Raw genomic sequence first — 15,983 nt, forward strand, 5'->3', positions numbered from 1 at the left:
GTAAAAGTAGCAGTGGACTCTTCACTGTCCTGCTCTAGAACTTTGCTGGCCCCACGTGGCTTGGGTGAGGGACAGTTAATTCATCTTAGCAGCCTGTATGCCCTCCCTCACCTCCCTACTTCCCTGGTGGTGTCCTTTCAGGAAAAATGAAATGACACAAAGTCTTGAACTGAGCCCCAGCACCCTGTTTTGAGAGCAGTGTTTCTTGGAGACTGTGCATCAGCCTTGGTCCCTCTATGGGGAACCAAGTATCTACTTGGTTCTACTTATGGAGCCACAGGGCTTGAGTTTCTTTAGGAAGCCACCAGTTCTGTGAGTCCTCACTGGGTGACTTGCCTTTGTGCACAGTGTGGATGGTGGCAGGATGTGGAAGGGGGTCTGAGTACATGCCCACTAAGCACTCTTCTTGCTCCAGTCTGAATGTGATAGCCCCAGGGGCCAAGCACATGGGCTACTATCAGGGGACCTTAGAAACCAGCTGTAGGACATTTCACTCAGCTGCCACGGTGTCCTCAAACAGAGGGACAGCTCTAGATGTTTCTCGCTGCCTGTGAACTTGGCCATGGTGGCAGGCAAGTTTGGCTTCTGCCTAACCTGATCTCCCATTTCCTCAGGCCCTGGGACCAGCATAATTGCCCTGTCTGCCTAGTGTGGGAAGAGCTGGTGACTGACAGGAAATAGTCTCAGGTCAGGGGCCGGTTCCCACTATGTACGGAAGCTCTAGAGACAGAGGGGAGAGGGAGGGTAATAGCACTGAGTATGTCAACAGTTCTTTGTTATTCCCAACTGTGCAGAGCCACCACTGGAGAGATGACCACAGATCTGAGACCCAGGGAACAAGAGACCTTAGCTGGGCATGGGGTCCCCTCTCCAGGCATTTGTGCCTCTTGAAGGCACGTTGGCTCCAGGCAGAGGCAGGGTGGTCCTGGTGACATGTCCCGCCCTTGGCTGGTGTTACTGCTCTTCAAACTTCCACAGCATGCAACCCTTTGTTCATCCTACACTGGTCCTCCTGGGCCTTACAATCAGCTCCAGGCAGAGTGTGCAGAGCACACCATCACACAAAAGTCCTTTGATGCTTGTCGTGAATGTTTGTGGGCCCAGGCTCCCCGTCAAGCCACTGACATATCTGCAGGTGGCTCTGTGTGACTCAGTTTACTGTATCCAGAACCCACTGCCTTGCCCTTCAGAGGAAGTCCTGGAAGCATGTTTGTCCTTAGGTGAGGACTGGATGTTCACAGATTGCAAAGGGCCTCTTTGGTAGCTAGATTGAGCCTGGTCTGGTCCTAAACTAAACACTCCTTTGCACCCTGATCTCCTTGGACTGAAGGGGAGGCGGTGCAGCTGAGGGATGCAATTGATCTGCAGGTTGTAGGCTGCACTCTGGTGGCTGGAGTTGTTTATGACCCATGAATGCCAAGTGTTTCTCCAGACAATTCAGCAGCCCTTGTTTCTTGATTTATGTCTCAATCAGTTTTTCCCTGTGGGGAGTCATAGAGGCTTGGAAATCTATGTGGGTAACTGCATTTGTTGACCCATAAGCCCTGGTAGAGCTCATCCTGGAAGAAGAGAGGTATGAAAGCCCTAGGGTTCCTCAGCAACCCCCCCCCCCAGATGTAGAATGAGGGCTAAGCTATCACAAGGCAATAGGACAACCATGTCCCACTACAGAGGCCAGGTCTGTCTCTCAGAGGAACAAATGGCTCTGTAGGAATTACTGCAATGCTAGGGCTACTTAATGTCACCACCATACCCAAACCTACCAAGCTGTCTCCACCCCATCTATTCCTTGTTCTTGAACTTTGGCCATGCAAAGGACACACAGAACATATCCTGTCACTCCTGCATCTGGCAGAAGTTTATCTGCAGGAGGTGTTGGGGCAGGAGACTATCAGGGTACATTTGGAGCCACGGAGGACATGTGCTCTCTCTGTGTCCCTGTGTGGCTTTGCCATGGGGCCTCCTGTTCTTGCATTCCATCCTCCCAAAGAACACTATGTTAGCTACTTTCCTATTGCTATGATAAAACACCATCACTAGGGTGACTTACAAAAGGAAGCATTTAATTTGACTCATAGCTTCAGAGGGTCAGAGGGACATAGTCCATGATGGTGGTATGAAAGAACAGCCAAGAGCTCACATCTTAATCCACAACCACACACACACACACACACACACACACACACACACACACACAGAGAGAGAGAGAGAGAGAGAGAGAGAGAGGACCAAATATCCCATGAGTCTTTGGAAACCTTGAAGCCTGCTCCCAGGGGCACATCTCCTTCAACAAGGCCACATCCTAGGTACATTCCAGAGCCACCAATGGCTTATGTCCTGGAGAGTGTGCCTTTTAAATGCTGACAGTGGAGTTGGAAACCATTCTGGGACTAATGAATGACCTTGGTAATGTCCTTGAGGTGTCCAGCCCCCTCACTCTGACATGTGAGTGATTCCCAAAATATTTGTTGAGAAATGAGAGATACAATACAGACGGGAGATCAAATCCTCCAAAGTACAGAAAACTGCAGCTTGTTCCCACTGAGACACACACATGCAAAGACAGGTGGATCTCTGGGTTTGCCAGCTAGCCAGCCAGCCTAATTGGCAAAATTCCAGACCAGTGAGAGATCCTGTCTAAAAAAAAAAAAGGGTGGGTGGCACCTGAGGAATGATGTCTAGGGTGTACTCTGGCCTTTATACACAAGAACACCTCTCCCCCTCCCTTTCTCTTTCCTTCCCCCTCCCCCCCTACACGTACACAAGCATGCATACATGCATGTGCCACAAAGCAGTCAAATACTTGGAATATCTTTATTTTATCTTTATTTGTGGTGTTACACAGGAAAGGCATAGAACAGCTTGCTGTAGGGAACGAGGTGGGGGCAGTTTAAGGTGGCACAGGTTGTGGGACACCACTGTGAATGACTTGCTAAGTGTACCTTCCAGCAGATGCTGGTGAGGGCTAGCGAGACCTCTCCCTCCCTGTGGGTTTGGCTAGAGCCAGAACCACATGCCACTGTCAGGGTCTTAAAAAGGCAGGTGTCACCGTGTGGGATCTTGGGAGGTAGCAGCTACGGATTTGGTAGAAAATGATACTGCCATCCCCTCCGCCAAGGAAACAGGCCTAGATAGAGTGCATTGAAGGGATCCTTGGGTGGAAAGAGAGGGCAGTGAGCCTCGGCTGTCATTGGCCAGCTCCCTTTGCTGTCCTGCAGAGTCGGCCTCATTCTAGGACAAGAGTGAAGTACAGTGAGCTGCCTGGAGACAGTGGAAACACAGGGACACACAGACAGTTACTGTTGGCTACTCCTGGTGGCACGATGTCCATGTTCCACACGGTGAGGGTCCATGGGCTGCTCCCAGATGTTAACAGGGCTGAGACCCACGGGCAGTAGAGCCCGGAGGAACCCGTGCCCACTTGCTGACAGGCAGTTAGTGTGAGTGCGGGTGCAGGGCTGCTTTGGTAGTTTTTTTTTTTTTTTTTTTTCTTTTAAGAAAATACTAAGATCAACTTTGGGGTCAGCCTCTGAGGTAATAAGTTAAGAGTAAGCACCAAGCTGGGTGTGGTGGCACATGCCTGTAATCCCAGCATTTGGGAAGCTGAGGCAGGAGGTTTGCCACAGGGTGGGGGGGGGTGCAGCCTGGGTTACATAGGTCCAGGCCAGACTGGGATGAAAAGTAAGACACTGTCTCAAACAAAAATGGAACAAATACATAAGAGAATGAGCACCAAAGAGGTCTTCCCACACGGCTGCTGGCGGGCAGGGTGGACGGCCTATAGGTTCTTCATGCACACTTGGCAGCGGCTAATATGTGTGCGGATGAGGCCGGCCTTGAGTGTGTCGGCAGATGGCGTGCCCTGGAAGCTCTGCTCAGGGATTGTGGTCAGCCAAAAGCTGTACTTGTTAGCGAAGTAGTGGCAGGTTCCACGGCCTCCGTTACATTCGATGAAGGGTGTTGCACGGAAGTCCTCCAGACAGCTACCGGGCGACACCAGCGACTGGCCGCCGCCTTCGTCCCCAGCTGCGGTGTGCTGTGTGGACAGCAGGACATAGAATGTGTTAGGGGCTACCCAAAGGAAACCCCCAGGACCTCTACTGAGTGTGTTATTTATACACTTTAAGGCAGAAACTCATTATGTCCTGGACTCAAATGATTGCTCCCCGCCTTGTGTCCCAAGTAGATCACACCAAGAGCAGGTACTACCACTCCTCATTTTTACAGGCTCTCATGTCTCCCACACTGGCTTCAAACTCTCTGCATAGCAGAGGGTGACCTTGAATTCTTGCTCCTCCTGCCTCCACTTCCTGAGTGTGAGGCTTACAGGTAGGGGCTCCTGTGCCAGCTTGTTTGGTGCTGGAGCTAAAGTTCAGGGCTTCGTGCATGGCAGTCAAGTACTCTACCAACCTTCGTCCTGTTTGTTCATTAAGTCAATAACAGGGCTATCTGTCGACACAGACCTGGGGGACAGTGTTCTGCCATCGGGTGCTGAGGGGTGCTGAGGGACCTGGACCTCCTGCACAAACACATGTGGCATAAACCTTAGCACCCAGGACTGGTTGTTTAGTGAAAGCTGCAACCAGGAAGTAGGTACAATCTGTAGATATGGCTGACTACGTCTTGGTTAAACAAAATGTAAAAGGCTATCAATTATCCATTCAAAATGCCCAGGAGTTAAAACAAACAAACAAACAAAAAACAGGCCGGGCCTTTAATCCCAGCACTTGGGAGGCAGAAGCAGGTGGATCTTTGTGAGTTTGAGGCCAGCCTGGTCCACAGAGTGAGTTTTAGCACAACTTCCAAAGCAATACAGAGAAACCCTGTCTTGAAAAAAACCAAAAACCAAACCAAACCAAAACAAGATGACAAACAGCTCATATTTGTAAGCTGAGGCAGGAGGATTGCCAAGAATTCAAGGTTAGGTTGGGCTACAGAGTGGGACTCTTTTTAAAAAGCCCAAACTAAAACAACAAAGAAAATGAACACATGGAGAGAACACAGCAGGACCAGCCAAGTTCGGCCTCTGAGTGCAAGGGAGACCTGCAGGGTTCCCATGGGTGGATGCATTTGAGACCAGACAGTGTGTACTGTGTAGGGTGCCCTGCATTCCAGAAAGATCCAATACAAGGGTTTTGACACTTCGGGTAGAATTCTTCTGTTGACTAACTGCAGCAAATCAGAAAGTGCTGATTTAGGTGCGAAGAAGACAAACTGCATTGCGTGCAAAACCCCGTGAGAAATTAATATTTACACTGAACAAGGAAAGTCCCTTCTTTGCTTGGCACATGGCTAGGTTAGCCCCCATCAAGCTGAATTATAGTCCTCAACTCCTGTTCCTGGTGTCCTTGTACGACACCACTTAAGCAAGTGCCCCATATGATGTGTGTGTTTATATGGAGGTCACAGGCTTAAATTGGGTATTTTTCAATTGGTTTCTATTGCATATTTTGAGAAGCAGTAATCTCCTTGAATCTGGTGCTTTTGGCTAGTCTGGCCAACAAGAGAGTTCCTGGGATCCTACTGTCTGTCTCCCAGCAATGAGGTTGCAGGCTGTATCTCTATCTCACTGGCATTTACATGGGTGGGAGATCCAAACTTTACCCACTGAGCTCAAATCTGCAGCCCTGATTTATTCTTCCTGTGTTCCAGCAAGGGTGGAGATGGGGAAAGTTCCATGTTCAGAGAATGGAAAAGCACTACGTACCATGAGGAAGGAATATCCGATCCACAAGCTCCGCCACCCAGCTGGGCAGTGGGGTATAGAGACATCTTGGCTGTGGACAGCAATGGCCACAGCTGGGGCCTCACACACAGAGCAGCGGCTGATGTAGGGCTTGATTTCTTCCTCAGCCACAGGCATCATGGGCAATGGGGCAGTGGTGGAGAGCCAGTAGGATTTGTCATTGCGGCTGGCGTAGTAGCAGACGTCACCCGGATTGCAGTACAGAAACGGCATAGTGCTGAAGCGTGCCAGACAGGAGCCTGCCAGACCTGTGTGAGGAGCACATGAGAATATAGTCCTGCCTCCACCTCCATGCTGCCACTAGGCACAAAGTCGGACTCCGACTCTGGCCAAGGCGCTCTCCTCTCTCCAGTTCAGCAGGTGCTACCTTTCAGTCAGACAGGGTCCACCCTCAGCAAATCAGCAGGGTTTGAGCCCTGCCCTTATGCTCCTGTTCCCACTGCTATCCTTGTTTGTCTTTTCTCCATTGCATCGTAAAACTTACTATGGGGATGGGGCCACAGACAGGAATGTTCACACTGCTGGGGTCTGGTTGGTACACTTCCAGGAGCTGATGGCCCTGGTGTCACCAACATGATACACAGCACACTCCAGTCTTTCACATGTACTTTGGCCCTCTGAGAGATGGTGGGCAGACAAGCCTACCCACTCTGACATTGTGTGTTTTGTATTTTTTAACTCATGCCCTTTAAAGGCACACGCATGATGAGCACGCCTGTGTTTTGTGAGCATCTGTGTGGAAGGATTGGTGTAAGTCCACCCCCTCACATCTCTGTCTGGCTCCAACTTATGTTCTAGGTTTGGGGGAAAAAAGCAAGAGAATTGTGAAGCAGCTGGAGCCTCCAACAGAGAAAGCAGTGCTTGGCTAGATCTACTTGTGAGGTGTGGATGCTATGTCAAATTAAAAGGTCCTATGTCAGGGACCTGAGGCTGAGGGCATGGTAAGACTTCAGTCTCCATGGCCATCTCAACCTCAGCACAGAAGGTGGTGGGCCATGTGGCTGGGAGAAGCTCATCTTGGGGGCTTACAATCTCACCATGACCACCATCAAGCCGGGGAACAGAGTTGAGGCCTGATGGCAGCACCTACCTAGGTCCTGGTTGTGGGCTTTCTCCTGGCCCTCGAAGTACAGCAGGCTGTACCCACTCCAGAGCTTGTTCATGCCCACAGGACACATGGGTTCCTGGTCTGTCTGGCTGTGTTTCACCAGGAGGTAGCCGATGCTGACGCTGCGTCCCGGCATCCCTGGCAGGCCTGGGCTCCCTGGACGGCCTGGCTCCCCTAGGATCCGAGAGAAAGTGGCTGCTATTCAACTGCCTGTTTCTCAGGTCATTTATAGGATACCTGCTCTTCTTTCTCCCCAAAGCTTGGGGCTCAGACAACTTAGACCAAAAGCCCCAGGAAAGACCTAAATCAGCCCAGGAAGCTAATAGGACAATAATGGTGGCACCAAATATGAACAGAAAAGACTGCAAAACACAGTGGCTACAGGGACACTCCTCCAGGGAGAGCTGGGTGCATAACAGACCTGGGGCACCTGGGGCTGAGAGGTATCAGAGGACTGTCAGTGCCCCCTGCCACCACCCCTGCAACTAGGCCTCTTCCTCCTGGGATGGCCACTTCTCAGACCAGCAGCTCGGGCAAGCTAGGGTCAGCATAGAATGCTCTTCAGGAAGTGTGACACCCACCTGATGTGACTACTGCTGAGGGCCTAGGCTCTACCCAGGGGGCTGAGAGCATCTTGTCCTGCAATCAGCAGTCACCGGGGCCCTGTTACTCAGCATTGTCCCTGAGATCATCTAGGTTTGCTTCTTAGGACTCTGTTCCCCATGGCAGTCTCCTGCCGAGGACTAACTCTGATTTGCCCCTGCTGCAGGATGTGTTTCTCCGTGGCTGCCCACAGGTGCCATCCACTACAGAGTACTCCTTGGTGGGCTACTGTCTTTTGACTGATACTGGTGACATCCCTTGTGCTTTGTTTTTATCATAGCTGCCACTGCTGCTCAGGCCAAGCTTGAATTGATTAAAACAATTTTCTTGGGGGGGCATAAAATTGCCTTTACTTCTGTCCCATATAAAAATACTTTTAAGAAATAATGCAGGTCTTTATAGAACCCAGGACATGCTTGGATTGAAGCTACAGTTGGGTTTGGAAGCTTTTGTCCCAGCTCTGCCAGGTACCTGTCTGCTCCTCACCTGTAGACTGGTCAGGGTGTCCCTACCCTCAACAAAACTTCTGTCCTATCAGACACCCAATCACGTACCTTCCTGGCCAATTGGGCCCTGTTGTCCCATGGGCCCTTGGTCTCCCCGGAACCCTGGAACAGCAGACACGCCTCCTCTGCCCTGGGGCCCAGCCTTGCCTGGAGCCCCACGGAAACCTGTAAGACATCAGATAAGTGAGTGCTACTGTGCTTAGCCAGCAGAAGAGGACAGAGGTAGGTATAGAGCAGATGGGACAGGGGGCCTTTTCTCAGGATGGGGAAGCACAGGGACCCTGCCCAGAGCCATACCTGGATCTCCAGGAGGGCCCTGAGGTCCCATCTCTCCCTGTGCACCGGGAAGGCCTCTCCTGCCCTGGGGACCCATGGTCCCAGGTTGGATGGCAATCTTCTGGGGGATGCCTGGAATGCCTGGGGATCCCACGGAGCCAGGAGCACCTGCAAGGCAACGAGAAGCCGTGTCAGGAACAGGGAATTGTCTCACTTTTCCACTTTGGCCTTACCTGCTGCTTCTCACACTGAAGCCCACCCTGATGGCACACAGTAACACATGTGCCAGATGGCACACAGTAACACACATGCCAGATGGCACACAATAACACACGTGAAAGGTCCCCTCACACTGACCACTCAACACTCACCTTCCACCAAGGCCCTGGGAGCATTGGTGGCCCGCCTGACTTCTCTCCGCCCTTTAGAGGATGGGGCAAATGCCAGCGAGGGACAGGTTGGAGCCCTCACCTCACAGGCTCTGCAGGCACCACTCACCTGGGAATCCTTGGTCTCCTTTGGGTCCTTTGGGGCCTCTGTCACCCACAGCCCCAGAGGGCCCAGTGTTGCCCATGAATCCTTGCTCACCCTTGGGCCCTGCAACGAAGACATGACAGTCAGGACCAATGCACAGAATAGAGTCTGCAGTCCCCTGCTCAAAGCATGTCCCTTCATGTGGACACTGTTACCTTTCTCTCCTGGAAGACCAACTACACCGGGCTGGCCCTGGAGCCCTGGGTCCCCAACCCATCCTTTCTGTCCAGGGAATCCTGCAGCTCCTACGCTCCCCTCGTCTCCTTTGATTCCAGGAAGTGCGTTTGGCCCAGGTGGTCCTGGAGGGCCTCGGTAGCCTGAGGGCATAAGTCACAGTTGGAAAGGTTACATATGGGTCGGAGAGCTGGGTCAAGGACTCACGACTTGCTATGGAGGTTCTGGTATTATACCCAGTCATTGTTCTGGAAGCCAGCTTCGGGAGAGCTGGTAACAGCAACAGTAGCTCATATTTAAAAACGAAACAAAACCAGTAACAAACAAGTAACATAAAAACTACCATTTCAAAGTTTTAATGGGCACATCCTAGGCTTACCTAAATCACACCCCAGCCCCAGAGGGTCTCACCATCCTTGATGAACTCTGTCCTCACTAAACTGTAACCCTTCACACCCTCCTTTACCCAGGAAACCTTATTCTCTCTGCCTTGGGGATGTGATGGCTCTAGGGTCCTTCTATACATGGAGCCATGTGATATTTATTCTTTGTGACTGAGAACATCCACCCTCATCGCTGTCATAGTGTGCATGTCAGAAATTCCATCCTTTTAGAGGTTGGTTATCAACCGTAATACATAGACTTCATGTTGCTTATCTTTTATCTTTTACCAATGGTCACTTGGACTGCCTCTATCTCCTGTCTGTTTCAATGTCTATAAGAACACTGATGTTCAAATAATTGTTACTCTATAGCTTCATCTTTACACCGTCTCCTCTCCCCCTCACTTTTGTTTTTCACATATGGCCTCTCTGTGCATTTCAAGCTGGCCTGAACTTGCTTGTATTCCAGATGTGCTTGCCTCCCCCAAGTGCTGGGATTACATGCAGATGCTACGACACCTAGCTCCGCCTCTTTTTAATACTTAGCTAGTCCGTGGTAGATGCAGTTGGTGAATGCAAATTAAAGATACAAACACTAAATGGTGAGAAAGAAGAAAACCTTGAGCAGTTCTGAGGCCACCCAGGCAGGTACGGGGCTTATCTTGTCATGTAATGTCATGGGGACCCTGTGGTGTGGGTGACGGGTGGTGGTGGCACCCGTTCCTTTGCGTGTCTATATAGTGTGTGGAATAAAACTTCTCCCCTGGATATGTCAGCCATTATACTGGCTGCTTTACCTTCAGAGCCAAATATTCCTGGCGCCCCTACATCACCAGGTGACCCAGAGATGTTGGATAGTGGAGAGATCCCAGGGAAACCCTGAAGTCCTGGGCTTCCAGCTGGGCCACGCTCCCCTGAGGAGGAAAACAAAAGTCAATTTAGTTCCATCTGCTCACTTTCAAGAATTCCACTCTCTTCTCATGCTGTTCTCTCTAGAGGAAGCCTCACAGAGTCTGAGATGGTGTCCTCAGAACAAGGAAGATTTCAGGGAGGAAGAGGCATGTGACTGCTCAGGAGGCTGGAGGCTGACCTGTCCCACTAGCTGCTGTCAGCTACTAGACACTATGAGTCCTGAGGGCCTACTAGAGGGCATGGTTCTCGGACACTACCCCCAGAGAATATCTGTCAGAGCCTATGAGGATGTTGGGGTCCATGACCACAGCTAATCTCCCATTCAGGGACTCCAATACCAGATGCAAGGAGGGAGTGCCTGCCCTTCACCAACTGAGTGGGGCTGGAAAATGAGCCAACATTGGGGTAAAATAAGCCAGACCACAGAGCATAGTAAGAGAGATGAGCTAGGAGTTTGTGCCCATGGAGTCTCCCCAGAGGATCTTGGACACACAGCTTCCTTCATATGCCATGGGGTCTGCTCCTGGAGATGGCTACTTACCTGGGGTTCCCCGCTCCCCTTTCTGCCCTGCAGCTCCCACAGGGCCTGGAAGTGTGTTGGCTTCTCCTCGGTCACCCCTGTCTCCAGCAGGGCCTGGGAACCCGGGGTCTCCATGGACGTCAGCTCCTGCGGTAGAATTACAACAGCAGTGGTTGGCACCAAGTCCATCCCTGCAGGGGAGGTGGCCTGTCTTGTGTGGTATGACAGCCCTCATAGTGTGAAGCAGAGAAACAGGCAGTCATCACAATGTCTTCTAGCTCTAGTCTGAGCATCATGGAGTTTGAGTCTCAGAAGGGATGTCACAGAGAACATGGTAGAACCTTCTCTCAATGGACAGAAGACCTTGGCCTTAACAGAGTCTGAGGTCATAGCAGCAGCTGGCCATGTTTGGGGACTGCATCCTAGGTCTCCTGATTCTGGTGGCTGCTCTCACGCTCTGCCTTTATTGGGTTTTGAAAATTTGACCTTATTTAAAATATTTCCTGTTTATATGTCAGGTGCTCAGTCAAAGCAAACTAAACAACAATATAGTCTCACAATAATTGTCACAGCCTCTCCATGACTGCCACAGGCTCACCAAGATTGCTGTCATTTGCCTGTTGAAACTGGAGCCCAACTGTTAATGGGAACATGAATGCATGAATTTCTCTGCAGGTAGATGAATATTTAGTAACGTAAGAATCCATAAAGATTGGTCAAATAGCACTTATAAGATGATTTTTTTCCCTTTCTTGTTTAAATGAATTTTAAAAATGTCCCACAGGGTGGTGGTGCACGCCTTTAACCCCTGCACTTGGGAGGCAGAGACAAGTGGATCTCTGTGAGTTTGAGGCCAGCCTGGTTTCCAGAGTGAGTGTAGGACAGCTAGGGATTCACAGAGAAACCCTGTCTCAAAGAAAGAAAAAACAAACCACCCCTCAAACCACACCAAAACAACAAAATTCCCCACTGAACTTGATGATTTTTATAAAGTCACCACTGGATACCTGGGGATCCGGGGAAGCCTTTGGTGCCTGGCAGGCCGTGTAATCCGCTGATCCCCCGGATTCCTGGAAAACCTGTGGGAAATGAATGATCATTAGTCACACCATGTAGGACAGCAGAAGGCTCTGGCTGGGGGCAGTCCCAGGACAATGCTAATATGCTTTGCTTTGCGCTCTCGAGTGTCACTGACCTTTATGTGACATGCAACCTGTCACTCTTATGTGATCCACAAACCTATGTGTAAACATTTTTCAGAACACTTTAGGACTTTTAGAGCTAGAAGGGGACAAAGAGGCGCTATTTCTGAGACACCTGTCATTATATATATGATTAATAAATGTATAAAAGCTGTGCCTGGGTCAATGAGAAGGCTCAGTGGGTAAGGGTGCTTGCTTCCATGACTGGCAAACCGCGTTCAGTCCCTACATGGAAGTAGGGAACTACTCACTCCTGCAAGCTATCTATCCTTTGACCTCCCCTACATGCATCTTGGCAGACCCTGCTCCAGATCACCTGTGTGCACACACAATAAATGTAATTTTAAAAACACGAAGCTTTGCTTGGAGCAGAGAGCCTGGTGTTATTTCCATTCTCTCTATTTCTGAGCTTAAGCATTTCTAGAGACACAGATGACCCCTGGGATTGGGTGTGATCACATGGGCCCAGGGTTTTGTGTCAAGGTCTTGCAACCTTTTACACGGGCATATGGTAGCCAGCAACAGAACATGAGGACACTTGTGTATGTCCTTCTGAACCTTCTTATGTCCTGTGTAGAGTGACTAAAGAAGGGTCAGAGACATCCCTGGAAGCTTCAGGTCACTTTTCTATAAGCATGACCCCTCATTGCTAAAGAGTTTTTCTGGCTTCTGGCCAGTAGATTCTACAACTGCAAAACCTGCACTATGACCATAGTCAGCCCCTGAGGTACCTGCCCCTGGATACCCACAGGGTTCAGTGATAGCAGGCTACAGAGAGGTTCCTAACCTTGCAATCTGGCAAGTTGGCCCTGAGCATTGGTGGCCACCTGTCTCACTTCCTGGAAAGAGATTTCCTTACCTGGTAACCCTGATACCCCTGGCCAGCCGTAATCTCCCTTGTCACCGGGTACTCCGCTCCTTCCCGGGTCTCCCTGTGGCCCTTGCAGGCCTGTGAGCCCTGGAAAACCTGTGTGGAAATGTGCAGGTAAGTCTGAACATGTGGGCCAGGCTCTGTGGAAACTCCTACAAGGTCCTAACTGGCCCCGTACCTTCCCCATTACTAAGGGCTCCCATAGCCCACATAGCATTGCTATGTATTTCTGGTCTTCAGACAGAGCGAGTCAAGTGGCCAGTCTCCTGGACCTAAGTGATTGCTGTGGAGGAGGAAATGACAGAGGTGGCTGGCTGCTTGCTCCTGGTCTCAGGAGGCCACACCCCTGGGCAGGGTATGGTTACATTCTCACCTGTCTGTCCTTTAAGTCCAGGAGAGCCCTGGGGTCCAGCCATGCCTGTTATCCCGGGAAATCCAACTTCACCCTCAGTTCCTTTCTCTCCCAAGATTCCCTTGAGACCTGGAATCAGAGATTTGTTGTGTGGAGTGTTCTTTCTACAAATGGTGACACATGCTGACATGTGTGGCTACATCTGCTACCTCCCCGACATGGGGCCCATTTTTGGCTGCAGTCACAACTGGAGATGATGGGAGGAGAGCTCTTGAGTCTGTCTTCCAATACAGTAAATAGTTCAGACTTATTCATGCACAGTGGCTTTGAAGGTCCCATCATTTTCTGTAGTCTCTTAGGACAACACTCAGCAAGCCAGGCTAAGAGACAATGCTCTGGGCTGTTGGTGATGGAAGAAACAACATAACTCCTATACCTGGAATTCCAGTGACTCCTCGTTCCCCCTTCAGGCCCGGGCTTCCTGGTAAGTCCACAGTATCCCCAATATCACCTGTGACACACAGGAAGATGATGACTCTAAGTAATTAGCTTTGGACTGTCTACTGTGCAGTCTGGCTCCAAATGCCCAGCAGCACCCCCAGACCTGATGGCACCTCACATTGCCAGGAGCTAAGCTCTGGCCTCCCTGCTTCCACTGCACCAGTGACACTTACCAAAGTCCCCAGTAAGGCCAATCTCGCCAAAAAGCCCTGCTCTTCCTGGAGCACCCTTTTCTCCCTAAGACAAAATCGAGCAGAAATAAAATTGAGGTTTCATGTACTGAAAACCCAGGGACAATGGTGGCTGGTGAGCCCTCAGGTTGCCGCTGATAGGCACAGGGAACCTTGTCCTTGTATTGGCTCATGGCTTTTAGAACAGCCTTTGCTGCTTCCAAATTGTGGCTTGATCCCAGAGCAGAGGAGGGGAGTGGATCTTATAGGACAAGCAGAGCAGAGGCACCTACTCACCCGGCTTCCTATGAATCCTGGGAACCCGGTAATTCCAGGAGTACCAACCACCCCTGGCTGTCCTGGCAAGCCCGGTGTGCCAGGGACTCCGATGTCACCCTTGACTCCTTTGATGTAGCCGGGCCTCCCGGGTAGCCCAGGGATCCCAGCCAGCCCTGGGACCCCTGGCATTCCTTGGATACCTGTAGGGAGAGCAGTAAGGCCTGGTGAGGGCAGGACCCTTCTTCTTATGCCGGCATCTGCACTCTGGGCACGTTTCCCAGTGTCCAGAGCCACAAACCACAACTCAGAAAAGGGGCATGGCTCTGGTAGCAAGAACACCCCAGCTATGAGTGAGGAGATAGGGAGACTTATAGCACAAAATAAGCCAGGCACAGTGCATGGCTGGCCTGGAGTCAAGGCAGGGAGGGCTGGGGCAGGGGCATAGGGAGCTGGCCCCAGTTGTGTGGTGCCTCACCTTTCAAGCCCAGGTAGCCCTTCAGGCCCATCGGCCCTTCATCTCCTTTTTCTCCTTTAATGTCCTTCATCCCTGGCAGGATGACAGGAGGTGGTCCTGGGGGGCCCCGGTCCCCTCGATTTCCTGGAAGGAAACAATTCTGTCATTTCCCAGGACTCCCGATTGCGAGGGAATCAGACACTAAACTGGTCTTGTCCTCAGAGCTCTACTATTGAGCACTGGGATGGGCATTCGGGGGTAGGATGGGGGTGGGACATGACCACAGCCCTGGGAGGCTGCAGGAACCACTGCAAGGGAGGAACACTGCAGAGTACAGGGCAGCTGCATTTCAAATTTAACTTCATTTTAGTTTTTAGCCCTTTGTTCTGCTTTGTTTTGTGATAAGGCTTCACATAGTTACATAGTCTAGGCTGCCCTATATTACTGTACATTGATCCTATCATGTCCTGGGGTTACAAGCATGCCCAGTTCTAAATCAACTTTAAATGATCAAGTTTTATTCCACATTCTGAAATATTTAAGTTAGCATGAAATTTATAAAATAAACAAAACAAAAACAAAAACAAAAAAAAACAAATTTGGGTTAAAATCTTGGCAGAACTATTTTGCTAAAGATCCCTTAAAATTGTAATTTACAGCTAGGTGCCTGCTATTCCAGTTATAGGAAGGCTGAGGTGGAAAATTTGAACCTGGGAGTTCAAGACCAGTCTAGGCAACATATTAAGAGTCTATCTCAAGAAAGCAAAAGGAGGAGCTGGAGAGATGGCTCAGAGGTTAAGAGCACTGTCTGCTCTTCCAGAGGTCCTGAGTTCAATTCCCAGCAACCACATGATGGCTCACAACCATCTGTAATGAGATCTGTTGCCTTTTTCTGGCTTGCATGAAGGCAGAACACTATTCGAAATAAACAAATTTTAAAGAAAAGAAAAAGAAATACTAAAATGAACAAACAAACCCAGTTCTTTGGGATCTCTCTCTCTCTCTCTCTCTCTCTCTCTCTCTCTCTCTCTCTCTCTCTCTCTCTCTCTCTCTCTCTCCCTCCCCCCGCCATGAGATTCAGTACTGATCATTGTGTGCAGTAGGCAAGTACATGACTGAGCTGTAGCCAAGACTGTTTTTATGGTCATTGTTTTAAGGCAAGGTCTTGTTTTGTAGCCCTGGCTGGTCCACATTCCTATGTAGACAAGGCTGTCCTTCAATTCACAGGAGCCCATCTCTACCTCTGTGCCTTTTCTTTGTTTCTTGTTTTTCTTTTCCATTGGTTTTTTTTTAAGCATTCTTGTTGATGTAAGATTTATATACCATGCAACTCACTGTTTTTTTTTTTGTTTGTTTGTTTTTTTTTTTCTCTTTGGCTTTGGAGGCTGTCCT

The 15,983-nt window shown here is 50.2% G+C and overlaps 1 protein-coding gene across 2 annotated transcripts in view; it reads right to left on the reverse strand.

Moving 5' to 3' along the window:
• Positions 1-2,803: 2,803 nt before the first annotated feature.
• Col4a2 (collagen type IV alpha 2 chain) overlaps positions 2,804-15,983 on the reverse strand; it is a 138,838-nt gene continuing 125,658 nt past the window's right edge. The window contains exons 33-48 of one of the 2 annotated variants that reach the window (XM_027387877.1): positions 14,613-14,735; positions 14,156-14,337; positions 13,862-13,925; positions 13,624-13,698; positions 13,209-13,316; positions 12,824-12,931; positions 11,770-11,841; positions 10,784-10,909; positions 10,128-10,244; positions 8,929-9,090; positions 8,738-8,836; positions 8,261-8,407; positions 8,012-8,128; positions 6,837-7,028; positions 5,708-5,994; positions 2,804-4,036 (exon numbers count right to left, since the gene is read on the reverse strand). In XM_027387877.1, the coding sequence (XP_027243678.1) occupies positions 3,779-4,036; positions 5,708-5,994; positions 6,837-7,028; positions 8,012-8,128; positions 8,261-8,407; positions 8,738-8,836; positions 8,929-9,090; positions 10,128-10,244; positions 10,784-10,909; positions 11,770-11,841; positions 12,824-12,931; positions 13,209-13,316; positions 13,624-13,698; positions 13,862-13,925; positions 14,156-14,337; positions 14,613-14,735 (2,237 nt within the window). In that variant the 3' untranslated portion in view covers positions 2,804-3,778. The remainder of the gene's footprint in view (positions 4,037-5,707; positions 5,995-6,836; positions 7,029-8,011; positions 8,129-8,260; positions 8,408-8,737; positions 8,837-8,928; positions 9,091-10,127; positions 10,245-10,783; positions 10,910-11,769; positions 11,842-12,823; positions 12,932-13,208; positions 13,317-13,623; positions 13,699-13,861; positions 13,926-14,155; positions 14,338-14,612; positions 14,736-15,983) is intronic. The other variant, XM_035452393.1, reaches the window with a different exon arrangement.

The sequence above is a fragment of the Cricetulus griseus genome, assembly GCF_003668045.3.
Source record: "Cricetulus griseus strain 17A/GY chromosome 1 unlocalized genomic scaffold, alternate assembly CriGri-PICRH-1.0 chr1_1, whole genome shotgun sequence".
Taxonomy (NCBI): domain Eukaryota; kingdom Metazoa; phylum Chordata; class Mammalia; order Rodentia; family Cricetidae; genus Cricetulus; species Cricetulus griseus.